We start from the raw sequence: 16,260 nt of genomic DNA, 5'->3' as shown, positions 1-16,260 counted from the left end.
ATTGAGAGGCACGGGAGTTCAGAAGCCTCCTCCCCCCTCGGTTTTTGGGACAAGGCTTCTCTTTGTAGCACTGGCTGTCCTGGAGCTCATTCTGTAGACCAGGCTGGCCTCACACTCAGAGGGCTGCATGCCTGCCTCCACCTTCCTAGGATTAAAGAGATGCATCACCATCACCTGGCTAAAGGCCAAAGTCTTAAAGGGACACGAAGGAGCCTAGAGCAGCCTGCCATCCCCAAGAAGGAGGAAAAGATGGGAGATGAGGTCTGAGAGCTTAGGGGGCCCACGCCAGCTTGTCACCATAGAATGGTATTGAGAGTCAGCTCCACAGCTAACAGGGAGCCAGCTCTGGGTTTTAAGTAGAGGGGTGGCATGATCTTCATAGTGGATGGCAGATCATATAGTGTATAAAGGGAGAAAGGAGACCAAAGCATGAGACAGGCAGGGTTCCTTTACTGTCACACAAGCCTAGGGAAACCAGAGGTTCCCAGACACCTGCCTGACAAAGGGAAGTGCAGGTCTCTATTGATTGTCTTATGGGAACAGGGTTAAAGTTTGGCAGTCGTCCGTTCATTATTCGTGCAATTTTTGGGCTGGGGATGTGGCTCGGCTGATAAGAGTACTTGCCTAGCAGGCATGAAACTCTGGACTTGAGCTCCAAAACTACGTAGACAAGGCACGTGTCTGGAATCCCAGCAGTGGGGAGGAAGAGGCAAGAGGATCAGAAGTTCAAGGCCAACCTGAGCTTTGTGAGACCACATCTCAGGGATAGAGAAGGAGAAATGTTCTTGTCCACACATATCTTGGCTTTGTGTCTGGTGGGCACAGAGTGCTCAGGAAGTGTTGTGTTGCTCTCGTAGCTGTCCTCTTCCAGCTGTGGTTGAGTCCGGGCCTTTTATATAACAAGGCTGAAAGACTAGGGGTGTTTGGTTTGTCAAGGGTGAAACACAAGAATCACATATTGGCTCCAGTGGACATGAGGTCAAGTCAGCCTTGGATTGTTGTCTTGGATAAAACATTTCCCAGCTTATTAACTGAAAAGAATCTGGCTCGGTGGTTGAGTTAGTTAACAGGGCCAGATATGGTCTGAAGATGGAGCTACCCAGAGTTTTGTTCCATCTCAGATGCCCATCAGGTCCTGCAGCTCTAGTAAGGAGTCACCACCACTGTAGCAAAAGTGGCCTTTGGGTGTCTGCAAACATAACCAGGCAACTGTTACCATAAAGCACATAGCAGTGTCATCCACAAGGAAGCTACGGAGAGGCTCATAATGCATCGCTCCAAAATTAATGACATTTAGGTCAACCAACAGGTGACTTTTGCCTTCAGAGCTTGTCTGTGTGCTCTCTGGGCTGATCTGGGGGCTTCGAAGGGCATTGTATGGAACAAGGCTCCTCCTTGGCAACAGTCCCCGTCTTCACTTGTTTGCCTGTGACCCTCCCTGGTGTAGGGCCTGTCACTCTCCCTGGTGTCTTGTCAAGGCTGTTGAAAGTATCCTCTCAACAACCAGCAGTTAAGGGAGTTGAGCTTGTTTGCCTTTGGTTCCCTCGCGCTGAGCCCTAAATGTCTCAGTCTGACCTCCCTGCAGGATACACAGCTCAAAATGTAACTTTTCCACCTGGTGCTGTAGTTTGAGAATTTCACACATTCATGCATTTGTTCATTCATTCATTCATTTATTCAAGGCATAAGGATCAAGAGATTCCAGTGGTTTACTGCTGTGTAACAAGCAGCCCTCCAAGCTATAGTGACCTAAGTGTTTGCTGTTTCCCTCCAGTACATGGGTTTTCTGAGCACCTCTGCTGGTCTCACTAGAGTGTCTCATGTTGTTGTATTCTCCTGCTGAATACAGGTTGGCTGAGGGCTGGCTAAAGCTGGGAAAACTGGGTTCTCTCTATGTGCTCTTTGTTCTGGGACTCTTCTGAGAATCATACAACACCCTGCCAAGGAAGGTTCGGGCCAGGCCTCCCTGTGCCCAGCCTCACACCCTGCCACTCTGTGGGTCAGGACAGTCATGAGGGGAGCCCAGGCTCAGGGGCGTGGAGAAACAGACTGCTTCCTATTGACAGGAGCTTCGAAGTCACATTGGAATCAATGGACTCTGCAGTCTTGAAACATTCCGCCTGGCTCTGGACCACATCCAGGGACCGAGCCCAACAAAATGGCAAACACTGAAGGTCTGCAAATGCCGTTAGAAACACCAGCTAGGGAGACACAGGTAACGGGATGTTTGAGCTGAGCATTTGAACATGTTGGCATGGGTCATTCCCAAAATTACCATGAGGAATAACCGTTTGCTTGTGAGCCAAAGAATCAGGGCTGCCCTATGGGGAGGCGGGTGTGGGGGGGGGCATCAGTACTGCCTAGCCATGGAGTGGAAACTGCCTTGGGGTCAGTGCCTCTATCTTCCACTCGGGTACAGACCACGCCACACCGGCCCTTTGAGTCAGTTTCTTCTCCTGTCAAGTGCTCCAAAGGCTCCTGTCTTGTTTTCCATCATGTGAGAATGTGAGGCTGATGAAAACTGATCAGGAAAAAAGGGAGAGAGTCCTTCTTGGCAGCATCACCAAAGACTGCCACTTAGAAAGCAGACATTCAGGTGTGCTGGCAAATTCCTACAATTCCAGTTGAGTGTGTGTGTGTGTGTGTGTGTGTGTGTGTGTGTGTGTGTGTGTGATGACATTGAGTTCAAGGTCAAGGTCAGCCTGGGACAAACAGTGGGGCTTGTATCAAAAACAAACAAACAAACAAAAACCCAAAGCAGCAAGTAAACAAACTCCTAACCAAGATGGCGCTGTGTGCCCTTCATCCCAGCACTAGCTGAGACAGAAGGATTAATGCAAATTCAAGGCCAGCCTGGTCCTTAGTTTCTTGCTAGCCTAAACTACAAAGTAAGAACCTGTGTAAAAACAAAAACAAAACAAACAAAAACAAACAAACAAAAAAAAATCAAGCTGGAGCCTCCAAATTACCCCCTAGGAGCTGTCTCCCCTGGGGCAACAGGACTGGTTTGTCTTCTTGACAGGGACGCAAATCCTTCACCTCACCGCTCCTCTTCTCACTCCCTTTCTTTTCCTCCTCTCTGCCAGAAAGTTCTTTCCAGATTTCCTCGCTTGCTCCCCTTTATCCCTCCAGTGCCATCTTTCTCCACTTTCTCTCTCTGCCTACTTTTCTGTTCCCGTCCACTCTGCCCTGTCCCCTCTCTTCCTGCCTCCTCTCATACCCCCCCTCACCTCCTGGCTTCATCCTCAGCCCCAGTTTTCACTACTCCGAGCTTCCTCTTTCTGCTCACGCTTTCTCTGCCCTTCTTGCATCCCCCTTCTTGTCATCTTCCTATCCTCCATCGCTTGGCTACTCCTTTCTCTTCACTGTCCCTACTCTCTGTCACCTCATTCCTTTCTCTCCCCTTTGACCTCTTCTTGCTTATTATCACTCTCAATTCTTTTTTACAACTTTTTACTCTTTCCCTCTTTCTCTTTTCTCAGTTTATCTGTCTCATGCTCTCTGTCACCTCTCTTCCCTCCTCTCCCCTTCAGGGCTGCCCACTTCTCCAGCCTTTCACCAGTGATTATCACGCCCCCTACCAGACCCATCCCACTTGGACCAGCCCTGCATCCCGTGGCCGGGGCCGGTCGTCAACCAACCCCCACCGGCGTAGGCCCCGCCCAACCACAAGACCACGCCCACCACCGCCCCGCCCTTACATTCCCTCCCACCCCACCCACCACGCCCCCACAGAGCCCTGCCCTTATCCTGACCCCGCCCCCGGCTGGCTCCCGCCCTTGGGGTCATAGGGTCGACCGACGCACAGACGTAGCGACACCGTCCGTCACGTGGTCACGTGACGCGCCTCAACATGGCGGCGCCGTGGGGCCGGGCCGTCTCTTCCTGACAGGGCGGCGCGCACGGACGCGGCCAGTGCCGGCCGGGACGCCTGGTCCCCCAGCCTCACTCTCCTGCTCGCTCGTGCCGCCGGCTTGCGGGGCTGCCGGCCCCCGCCGGCCGGGGCCATGCAGGAAAGCCAGACCAAGAGCATGTTCGTGTCCCGGGCCCTGGAGAAGATCCTAGCCGACAAGGAGGTGAAGCGGCCCCAGCACTCCCAGCTGCGTAGGGCCTGCCAGGTGGCGCTCGGTGAGTGAGCCGCCCCGGCCTGGTCCGCACCGGTCTCCCCGCGCCGGCCGTTACCCTCCGGGCCTGCTGGCCTCCGCTTTCCCCAACCCGAATCCCACCCTCCCGGCTTCTTCCGCCTCCTGTCCTGGGGGAGCTGGTGTCGGGGCGGCAGAGACTGGCCCAAGGTCACCTAGCAACTTGGTGACAGCCAGAGCTGGTTCTCCAGCCTCCTTGCCTAGGGCCTTGCCACGACTTCTTGTCCCGTTTCCTGGTTCCTCCCTTCAACCATCTCCAAGTCCTCAGAAGCAGTCGCCTTTGCTCTTAAGTTTTTCCTTTACCTGGGCTGTTCTGGTTGGGGTTCTCCCACGTGAGCGAGCAGAGCAGGTGAGAGAGCTGCCCAGTTGGTGCTGAAGAGCCCCAGAGGCTTAATTTGAAAATGTCCCACTGGAGAACACCCGGACTCTGAGCTCTTCACCTCGAAGGCGTGCAGGGTGATCTATATTCTAGGCACTGGACAGTGTGCAAGACATAGCCTCATTTTAGGGCGGGTTCCTAAAATAAAGGTTCTGCCCAGCAAAGATACTTGTCTGATTTGTTCAGTGCGGTGCCCTGTGCACCTCTGACAGTGTTTGGCATATAATAGTTTCTCAGTAAATATTTGCTTGTTGAATGGACCCATGGATTATGGAAAGAGAGACGTCTCTAGCGTCTAACTAGGTAAAAGCTTGGTAGTTAACACCAGCATCAGTCCCCCGTCTTAGTTACTTATCAAGTGCTAGTGTACCAGACACTGAGGACATGGCCATGATGGGGAAATGGAGTCCTTGCTAACTCCTGTGGCGCTTACATTCTGGGAGTGCAGACAAAACAATACTAACAGTTACTACCTTGAGATAAAAGAGCCGAAAGTGATCCAGAGGACCCGAGATCTGCTTTAGATTGGATGTGACGTTTGAGCCCACTTCTAAAAAGCAAGCCGTTGTCTACCATGTGGAGTTTCGAGAGGAAAAGTTGTGGGTGGAAAGCACCAGAACATTTGACCAGATCTGTCTTCCTACTAATTCACCACCCTAAGGCCTGTGCAATTCCATGTTAGGATCTTTGCTGCTGCTGCTGCTGCTGTTGCTGCTGCTGCTGCTGTTGTTTTCAGAGACAGGGTTTCTCCGTGTAACAGCTTTGGCTGTCCTGGAACTCACTCTGTAGACCAGGCTGCCCCAATCTCACTAGTGCTGGGATTAAAGGCGTGTGCCTGACTATCTGTGGGGATCTTTTTAAAGGGATTGTTTTCCTAACACATTGAGCAAATAGAAAGGCTGCTTTTCTGTTACAGTCAAATTTCTCTGTTTGGTGCAAGGAGAGAGTTCACTTGAGACCTCGGAATGGATTTGGGATCTTTGCACTTCCCTGTGGAAGGTCTAGGCCTTGTGGGAAACATTTGTGAGTCCTGTTGTTGTTGGGAGGAGGTGCTTGCTGCCTGTGTAATCCAGAAGCAGCTAATCTTGTGGAATTCGGGCTCTATTGAAGGCAGTTACTGAGACCTAAAGCTTTAAAGCTTTTCTGTTTCAAAAAGCTGGGCTGAGAGTTGGGTTTGGTTTTGTCGGAAATGTAGGAGAAGCATTGGAAAAACAGCCTGTAAGTTATAATGGCAGAAGCCTCAGGGTGAAACCTGCCTGGACTCCATTCTACCTATAGTTTTAATTTCCTGTTTAGAAATTTTAACATCAAATATCACACTGCTAGGACCTACTTATAAAATCATCCCGTGGGCCATAGCATTGGTGCATTATTAGATATTCTTGGATCATGTTTTTATTTAGAAGTTCAGATTTTTGCAAGTCAGGATGAAGAAATGCACATTTGAATTACTCTACATGTGTGTCCACATGTGAGCATGCATACGTGCATGCACACTACATACACATATGTATGTAAGAAATGGCTCAACAGGTTATGTGGAAATAGAGGGAAGGCTCCTTGTTACCAGTATTAGGGAATTCACACAGGACTGATTTAAGGGAACCATCCTTTAAGAGAGTAGCCATGTGCATAGTTAGTGAAAAGACTTGCTTTTATTTCTGAGCAGTAAAAACATCACAGCATATGTGGTGTTCCTTCACTCTGTATCTCAAGACCTTGTCTTGGGTTTAAGTAATTCCATTTAAGAAGAGAAATGTGTGGGGCTGGAAGACAGCTCAGTATATAAAGTGCTTGCAGCATGAGTATGAAGACCAGAGTTCAGCTCCCCAGAACCCACGTGTATATAAGACAAGCAGGTGTGGTGACTGCCTATAGCACAAGCACTTGGGAGGTAGAGATAGGGAGTTCTTGGGGCAAGCTGGTTAGCTAACGAGCAGAATTGGTAAGCTCTGGTTCAGTGGGAGACACTGCCTGGGGAACTGGAGAGCAATCAAGAAAGAAATCCAGCATCAACTTTGGGCCTCCGTGCACAAGGGTGAGAGTATACACTCCCACACATGACCATGCATACTCTGAACGTGTACCACATGTATGTACAAAAAAGAGGAAGAAATAAGGAAAAATGACTGAAGTGTGGAAGTGGGTAAAAAGTATAATGCATTTTGTTTATTTTTGTTTTTCAAGACAGGGTTTCTCTGTAGTTTTGGAGCCTGTCCTGGAACTCACTCTGCAGACCAGGCTGGCCTCGAACTCACAGAGATTTGCCTACCTCTACCTCTGCCTCCTGAGTGCTGGGATTAAAGGTCACTTCCCAGCTTTATTTATTTTTAAAGCAGTATTTTTTTCTCTTGCTTTACTTCTTTTTTTTAAAAAAAAATATTTATTTATTTATTTATTATGTATACAATAGTCTGTCTGTGTGTATGTCTGCAGCCCAGAAGAGGGCACCAGACCTCATTACAGATGGTTGTGAGCCACCATGTGGTTGCCGGGAATTGAACTCAGGACCTTTGGAAGAGCAGGCAATGCTCTTAACCACTGAGCCATCTCTCCAGCCCCCTCCTGCTTTACATTTATTTATTTATTTATTTATTTAGGATTTCTGCCTCCTCCCCGCCACCGCCTCCCATTTCCCTCCCCCGACCAAGTCCCCCTCCCTCGTCAGCCCAAAGAGCAATCAGGGTTCCCTGCCCTGTGGGAAGTCCAAGGACCACTCACCTCCATCCAGGTCTAGTAAGGTGAGCATCCAAACTGCCTATGCTCCCTTGCTTTACTTTTTTAAAAGTGATTTATTTTATGTGCATTGGTGTTTTTCTGGCATGTATGTCTGTGTAAGGGTGTTGGATCCCTTAAAACTGGAGTTATAGAACAAGACAGTTGTGAGCCACCATATGGCTGCTGGGAATTGAACCCCCAGTCCTCAAGAACAGCCAGTGTTCTTAACCACTGAACTATCTCTCCAACCCTAAAAAGTATATTTTTTAAAGATAATGTATAGATTATCATTAATTTTGGTAAGAACTGTAAGTGACCAACGAAAGCTGAAGTGCTTGGATGGTAAAGAGTCCTTACCAGAAACTGTTTCTGTGACAGGTTCCTGCCAGTTACAGTGGGGTGAGGATGGGAGGCAGTGTTAGGGCTTCAGGGCTGTATCTCATGTCTGTGAGAAGCTCTGAGCCTTCTGGGATTCAAGATCATCTGGGTTCAAATCATCTGCCTTTACTTGCCATGTTTGTTCTTAATCTTCCACATTTGCCAGGGTTACTGTTAAGGTGAAGTTAGCTGGATGCTCAGCAGATGCATGCTGCCGTGATTGTTACCACAGAATCTAAGCACCCTGGTGTGGTGCTTTTAGCCTTGGTTAGGTCTTTCAGGAGTCACTTATTGATCTGCTTGGTTTGTAGATAAAATAAATGAATGTAATTATGGGACCAGAAAGCTGGCTTTAGCTGTTAAGGAGTGTTAGGATGCTGACTGCCTTTGCAGACCTGGGCTCTATTCCTATTACTCACATGGTGGCTCACAACAAACTATGGGTGCCAAGAGATCTAACATCCTCTTCCTGCCTCTGTGGGCACACACATGGTATACATATCTACATGTAGACAAACACTCATCCAAATAAAATAAAAATAAATAAATCTTTTCTAAAAAATGTGATTACATGATGGATAGGCTATGCTTGTTACAGCGTTAACTTGCTAAGTGCAGTGAAGACAGGAGTTGTATCTTATAAAAGCAGGGATGATCAGGTGGAACAAGACTGGAGTGACCTAATGAGTCATCTCTCTAACATCAAACACATAGATGGCGATCCAAATCGGGGGTGGTGTCCTTCTAACTCTGTCAGGAGAAAACAAGAGCCTGTGAGAGTATTCTTCACCCAGGGACATTGTTGCTTTGACTCTTTGATGATGCCTGGATTGCGTTAATAAGCTCCAACCTTTCAGCCCTCAATTGGAGAATTTAATGCCATTCTTAAAGCCTTCCTTTTATAATTGTCTTACTTAGGGCCCCTTTCTTGATGATGTCTCTATATTTCTGTTCTTAAATCGTATGACATTTGGAAGGTTGACCAAAAGGAATAAAAAAATCTTAAGTGTTTTTAAATTGAATATGGAAAGATTTATCTACAGTTTAACTGGATCATCCTAACGATCCTCCCTTCTGTGTATGTGTGAGATAGACTATTTAATAATTTAGTATGCAGAAAGTACTATGAAAGGGTCAAGGTGTTCTGTAAATGCTGTCATGCTCAGTCATCATGAAAATCTAAGAACAAACACGTGTCTATTTTTCATATAAAACTGACTCTGTAGTTACGTATCTTTGAAAACAGTCTTACTGGTGACGTTTCAATGAAGAGATTGTTTTCTGTAGCTGAATTCTGAGATACATTTGAAAGCTTATGGTCAAAATGATCTCTTTCTTTTTTTTGAGACAGGGTCTCTCTCTGTGTAGCTCTGGCTGTCCTGGAACCCACTCTTTAGACCAGGCTGGCCTCGAACTCACAGAGATCCTTTTACCTCTGCCTTCTGAGTGCTGGGATTAAAGGCATATGCTACAAAAGATCTTTTCTCTCTGTAGCATTTTACTCTGTCTTTGTTGTGCTGGTAGGTGGTTTCATATGAACATCATTGAGCTAGCTTTTTCTGATTCTGACACATTGAGCTCTGTCCTACAGAATGATGACTGTTTGGGATACCTGTGCAGTGGGAAACAAAAGAGAGTGGTTTGCCCACAGCTACACAGTGGGTGGACAAAGGAAGCTGCAGCTCCCATTTATCTAACCTGTGGAGGATGAAGTCCAGTCTCAGGCATGCTGATTTCTCTGTTTGATACCAGAGTTTAGAGACTTGTGGGTCATGAGTGGCCATCCATTGAGCTATTTGAGTGGCACACTGCAGGTGAAAGGCAGACTGGTGTGGGAGGAGGTGTGGGAGGAGATGGGGACATAGTAAGCACAAGCAGGGCTTTCTCCAGGGTTAACTGTACTGTGAAGAGGACGAAGGAGAGGTGGCGTATGGGTGGGTCTGTTGGTTTGTTGGTTGAGCTTGTTTAAATGTCATTCAGAAGAAAGAGTTACCAGATATATTTATAAGCTCTAGCTGTGTAGGAATAGTCAGCATTTAGGCCTAGAGATGTGCTCAGTGCAGTGTTTGTCTAGCATGTGTGAAGTCCTATTCACAGCACAAAAAACCTCTTGCCACTGTTAGGAAGAACCTTAAGTGTGAAATTTGAAAAATGTTAAAAATACTGCGACTTGCTTAATATGGCATATACCTGTAATTCCAGTATTCTGGAAGCTGAGGTGGGAATATCATGAGTTGGAAGCCATGCTCTCCTGTCTATTGAGATTCTGTCTCAGAAATGACATTTGATGCATCAGGGTGTACACCTCTAATCCCAAAACTTGAGAGCCAGAACAGAAGGTTGCTGTAGTTTGAGGCCATCTTGATTTACAGAGTGAGTTCTGTACTAGCCCAGGTTCTATGACAAACTTTTATCTCAAAATCCAAAAATAGAATAACTAATTGAAACTGTTTAGAATAAAGCCTTCAATTTTAGTAAATTCTGGAGTTTGGATTAGGAAGTTTGTCTACAAGTGATATACTACATTAAAAACTGACCTGGAAGCTAGGAGGTGATAGTGCAAACCTTTAATCCTAGCCCTTGGGAGGCAGAGGCAAGTGGAACTCTGACTTAGAGATCAGCTTGTCTACAGAACGAGTTCCAGGACAACCAAGGCTCTACAGAGAAACCTTGTCTTCAAAAACCAAAACAAAACCTGAACTGGCAAGGCTCATGGCCTCTACAGATTACTCTTTAAAACAAACAACTGAACAAACAAAAAGACCAAGATAGGTAGTGCATGCCCTTAATCCCAGCACTAAGCAGGGAGAAGCAGACTGTAAGTTTGAGGCTAGTGTGGTCTACAGAGCAAGCTCCAGGACAGCCAAGGATACATGGAGAAATCCTGTCTTGAGAAACAAACAAGCAAAAAGCTAAAAAAAGAAATAAAGAAAAGAAAAAAGAAACCAAAATATAAGAAACTGAATTGGTGGCTCATTGGTTAAAACCACAGACTGTAAGAGGACCTGGGTTTGACCTACATGGGTGGCTCATAGTCATTTGTAACTCCAGATCTAGGGGATCAGATGCGCCCTCAGTACCTTGCACATACATTGTGTGCAGAAATCCATACATACAAAATAATAAAATAACTTAAAGTATAAACTTCCATTTTAAAAAATAGATTTATTTTATTTTTATTGTGTGTGCACATGTATGTGTATAAGTGCCTGTGAAAGTTAGACAAGGATACCAGATCCCCTGGAAGAAGAGTTATAGGTGCCTGTCATGGGTGGGTGCTAGGAACAAAACTCATATCTCTACAGGAGCAGAATGTGCTCTTAACTGCTGAACCATCTCTCCAGCTTCCTGCAGATTACTCTTTGTTGAAAAGTTTTATAGCATTTCCAGGAGGGAGCTCACCTTAGAGCAACAGCAGCTGAACATTGTGTTGTGTTGGTAATTAAAATGTATGTCAAGATTGGTGGGAAAGGCTGACCCTTTGCTTATACAAGTAAGCTAATCTAGCTTCTTGGTGCCTTGTTTCTGAGATGAGAATATCTACTGACCCGGCTGAAGTGAGCGCAGCTAGTGCCATGAAGAAGGGGCACAGACAGGAGCAGGTGGTAACCTGCTGTTTCTCAGGCCTGTGTGGCCAAGGAGGAGGACCTGGGTGCTCACCCTTCTGCCTCATGAGTTGGTCTGTAGAGCTCAGGACTCTGGCTGAGCGAATGAATCCAGACCTGTGATCTGTACTTGTAAATCTTGGGAGAGTTAAGGCAGTGCTAGGGCAATTACAGAGAAGAACAGACCTGTGAGAGCATGTGCTTAATCACAGGATGCTAAGTCTTAAGTAGCTCGGGCGGGTTTCCTTATCATGGCTCTCTGCAGTTGCAAGTGACCCACCAGGAGACTGCTTGGTCTCCTTTCCAATGAGGTTAGCTTAGAAAATAGTTTCACATTTGCTGATCACTCTTATACTCTTTCTGCAAGGCTGATCTTGATTAGCATGCATTATAGGTTTTATGGTTTATGGGGAGAACAGGCCTTCTGTGATGGGATGTAAAGGATTTCCCCTGCCGCTCAGTGGTGACTTACACCTTTAATCTCAACACTCAGGAGGCAGAGGCAGGCAGATCTCTGTGAGTTCAAGGCTAGCCTGGTCTACAGAGCGAGGTCCAGGACAGGCTCCAAAGCTACATAGAGAAACCCTGTCTCCAAACAAACAAACAAACAAACAAACAAACAAAAAAGGCTTTTCCCCTCAGTGCTAGGGAGCTGTCTCTGCATATCTGTTGCAGTTTATTTTGTTTTGTCTGTTGTCCAGACAGTCTGACTTTCGTTTAGAGGGATGTCTTGGGATCATGATGCCAGAGGAGTAAATAAACAAGGGGAATAAAATAAACTGTGCTCTGGTGCAACCAGGGTCACACCCTCTGGGCCATGCCAGCAAGAAGCCTGCCATTTCAGAGCACTGGACACTGACTTGAGTGAGCTCTGAATGATGAATGCAGACACAGAGGTTGGGTGGGAGATACTTCAGGAGAGGGACCAGCCTAAGAAAAGGCTTTGTGACAGAGCAGCATACGGCTGAGGCACAGTATACTTGGGAGTAAGGCAGGAGAGGCTGGTCAGAGACCCATAGGATCATGATCAAAAGCAGTGGGGTGACATGGAAGAGCCCAAAACGGGAAATGTGCTGGCACAGTCAGGCTTGTGTTTTGAAGTCTCTTTGACCAGTGTTCACATATTACAGAGAGGCTAAAGGGATTGTTTGGGATCAACTGAGAGGCAGTTAGCATCATGTTGGTGAGTGGGTGGGTGGCTTGGGCTGATGACAATGCAAACAGAGCTAAGTGGATAGATTGTTGGCCTGCCTGAAAAGTAGAGCTAAGGTAATCTGATGATGAGTTGGCTAAGGGCATAAGAACTGGAGTTGTTCATCCAGCTCCAGATTGCTGACTCAGTGATCTGAACTATCAGATGGAAAGAGGGAAGACCATATGGGCAGGAAGAGGGGGTAGATTCATCTGAGCTGGAACCCAGATCTGCCTTTGGACTTTCATTAGTCAGTGTTTCATTGCTGTGGCAAATGTCTTAGAGGAATAGGTTAAAGGAGGAAAACTTTGGGTCATGGTTTCAGAGGCTTCAGACTGTTTGTGGCTAGTTTCATTGTTTTGGGTCTGAGGTGAGGCAGAGCATCAGGGTAGAAGAATGTGGTGGGTTAAGAGCTGGCCAGGAAGGTGAGAGAAACAGGCACCAGGAAGAAGCCAGCTTTCAGAGGCACATCCCTGAGTTATCCACTCCCTCCACTGGCCTCCAGCCAGGCCTACTTTTGATGGAAGAACTCACCAGTGATTAACCTATCGTGCAGTTAGCACCCTCACGAGCTAATCACCTCTCGGTGATTGGCTCTACCATCTGGGGACCACGTCTTTGAAACTTGGCCCTTTGGAGGACATGCTATATACAAACCATATCTAGCATCATCCTGTTAGACACCTGAAATAGGAAGCAACTGCGTAGATAAGCCTGAGATCCCTAAGAGGCCTGGTCTAGAGACTGGAGTCTGTGGGTGGGGGCCTAGTGTGAGGACCTCCAGCTCTTCCTGCCTGGGCAGAGGGAGCTAGAGCAGAAACTGGTGAGAAGCGCAGGGCAGATGCAGAGAAAAATTATTGGTGCTGAGGGAGGCCAGTCAGATGGAGACTGGAAGCGTGCTTATCAGGTTAGGGACATGTGGTCACCGGTGGCCTCTTGAACTGTTTGGGTGGGGTGCTGCAGGTGGAATCCTTGTGGTTAGAAGTAAGTGTGGGAGATGAGGAAACAGAGTGAGCGCAGGCTTTGTTTGGGCTGCTGTCAGGGGGAGGGTGGCCCATGGAAGGCTTAATTCTTTTCTTTGGTTTTGAAGCAATCTTGCTATGTAGTTAGTGGTGGTGAGCCTGGTACTTGTGACGGTTCTTTCTCAGGCTCCCGAATGCTGGGATTAAAGGTGTATGCCGCCGCCACCACCACCACCCGACGTAGTTTTCTCTCTTTAAGGTAGAAGATGCTTAGAATTTTTTCTTTTTATTTATTTATTTTAGAATAATCTTTTCTCATTTTACATACCAATCCCAGTTCCCACTCCCTCCCCTCCTCCTACTCCCCCCACCTTTCACCCCAACCCCCCCATCCACTCCTCAGAGAGGGTAAGGCTTTCTTCCCATGGGAGTCAACATAGTCTGGCACATCGCTTTGAGGCAGGACCAAGGTCTCTCCCCTCTATATCTAGGCTGAGCAAGGTATCCCTCCATAGAGAATGGCTCCAAAAAGCCAGTTCATGCACTAGGGATAAATTCTGGTCCCATTAGACACTTGGAATTTTCTAAATGTCATTGAAAAGGGATCCACAGAGGGAGAGGTTAAATAATACAGGAAAGGAAAAGAACGATTTGCACAGGTGTTGAGCACACACAGAGGGCCTGCTTCTGTCTCTGTACATTCTCGTGGGCATTGTGGACGGGCTTGTCGTAGGGTTTCTCCCCTGCTGGGGAAGCGGGTGTAAAGGAGCTGACACATAGTGTGTCAAGGGTGACCAGCACTCTGAAGAAAGATGAGAAGAGGAAACCAGAGTGAAACAGAAAGGGTTAGGGAGCTTCTCAGCAGGGTGCTACCAGGTGGCAGTTGTTAATGATGCTGAAAGGCCTTTTAGAGTGGTAACGTGATCCTAGGACTAAAGGAGAGCCCTGGGATATGGTTGGGGTGGAGGGTGGTATCCAGAGTTGTCGTGGATGGGGAGGCCAGAGGGGTGACTGGAGTCAAATCATAGAGGCTTGGCAGCCATAAGGATTCTGAGCTTACTTTGTGCTATGGGAAAGAGCTGAGCAAATGAGGGCCATTGGCTCCTCTCTGTGAGGCACTTCCCACATTGTTTACTTCCTTGCTGCAGCAGGCAGCTTCTGAAAGGAAGAGTTTGTTTCGGGTTTGATGTCCAGTTCATTGATTGTTTCAGAAGCTCGAGGTTCTGGTCATAATGTCCACAACCAGGAAGCAGAGAGCAGTGGTTGCTGATGCTTAGCTTTCTCTCTGTCTCTCTCTTCTCCACCAGGACTCCAGTCTATAGAATGGTACTGCCCACAGTTAGGTGGGTCCTCCTGCCTCAGCCAGCCTAATGTAGGCAGTCTCTCAAGTATGCCCAGAGGCTTGTCTACTATGTGATTCTGGATCCCGTCAAGTTGACAGTATTAACTGTCACACACTCTAAGACAGTTCTTCTGACTGCTGTGTAGAGAAGAGCTATAGGGTGGGAGAGAGGGAAGGGAAAAACCAGAAGCAGAATAGTTAGGCAATTAAGTGTAGCGGTGATGGGACCTTGTGGTGAGAAGTGGTCAGAGTGACTAGTCCTGAGAACATGAAGTCCCCAAGGAAGCAGGTAGGCATGGGTGCCTCACCCCCACACAAGGGGATCAGAGGGTGGGCACAGGCAGGTCCCTTTGTAGGCTTGCTTGTAGACTTGAGGGAGTCTCTTATGTAGCTTCTATCTTCTCTGTAAAGGAGAGACTGCTACCCCAGCTGTGAGGGAAGGCTGTCATGATGGCAGTTAGTGAGAGAGACCAAGGAGAGCAAAGTATGGTGCAGAAACAGGATGGGAGGGACAGGCTGACAGTATTCAGGCTCTCTCTGAGTCTGGTGATGGCAACATCATAGACCAGCATGTTGTTGGATGTCTGCTTAGGTGGAGACAGGTCACCAGAGGGTGGAATTGTGCCAGACATTGAGACTAGAGGTCAGACGTTATGGCTGCAGAGTGCCTCATCCAACAGCAGTCCTGCTGAAGGGCTCCACCTGGAAAATGTAGGAAGAGGAAAACTGAAGGATCAGTCATGGGAAGGTCTGGCAGGCCACAGTACGTTCCTCTGGGAGCATGTGGATAGGTGGGCTAGCTGAAAGGAGAGGGCATGTACAGAGGCTAGCAAGGAGCTGAAAGTGTCCCAGTTCCTCACAGGACCAAGCTTTAGAGTGTGACCAGCCATTGTAGGTGGATTTGGGGTGGAGGAACAGGTGGTTGAGAGAGACTTAAAGGGGGACAGGACTGATTAGGATAGCAGGGATGTGTGGCTGTTCTGTTAGAAGAGATGCTCTGGGATCTGAGGGCACTGGCTGATGATGGACTTAGGCAGGGTTGGATGTGAGGATTGTGATGGTCATTGTTGGGAAGGAGAGTGTGAGCCTGCTGCCAGGTTGCTAGTAAATGGGGGTGTTGTTTCTGTAGGTAATGGCAACACCCAGAAATGATCTCTGGGGAGTTCTGTGTCTTTCTAGCTGCAGCTGCTCTAGCTCAGCCCTGTCTCCTTCTTTGCAACCTGCTCATTTACTGCTGCTGGTTGCCAGTTTTTCAACTGGGAGATGCAGTGGTATTAGCATGTGGAGGAGTGAAGTGCAGGGTGAGAGTCGCACCAGCTGACCTCTCTCCCTGTTATCCTCCTGTCATCTTTTTAAGTGGGTGGGGTTTGTGTGCTCTGGATTGGGTGGCCTGCTAAGAGGTCCCCACTGAAAGGACTGTGGGCTTCATATATGTTACACTGGCTGATGAATGGATCTTGTTTGCCACCCTGGGTTGCAGAGTACACAGCATTGTTGCTAGTACTGCCAGCAGCTGTCCCAAGTATTCTCTTCTTTCAGGGC

The 16,260-nt window shown here is 47.7% G+C and overlaps 1 protein-coding gene across 2 annotated transcripts in view; it reads left to right on the top strand.

Moving 5' to 3' along the window:
- Nucleotides 1-3,837: 3,837 nt before the first annotated feature.
- Nucleotides 3,838-16,260, top strand: part of Arfgef2 (ADP ribosylation factor guanine nucleotide exchange factor 2) — an 81,557-nt gene continuing 69,134 nt past the window's right edge. For both annotated transcript variants that reach the window (XM_026787088.1, XM_005362870.3), the window contains exon 1: nt 3,838-4,128. In XM_026787088.1, the coding sequence (XP_026642889.1) occupies nt 4,008-4,128 (121 nt within the window). In that variant the 5' untranslated portion in view covers nt 3,838-4,007. The remainder of the gene's footprint in view (nt 4,129-16,260) is intronic.

This window comes from Microtus ochrogaster, linkage group LG8, assembly GCF_000317375.1.
Source record: "Microtus ochrogaster isolate Prairie Vole_2 linkage group LG8, MicOch1.0, whole genome shotgun sequence".
Classification (NCBI taxonomy): domain Eukaryota; kingdom Metazoa; phylum Chordata; class Mammalia; order Rodentia; family Cricetidae; genus Microtus; species Microtus ochrogaster.
This window is presented reverse-complemented; position numbering and strand designations above follow the sequence as displayed.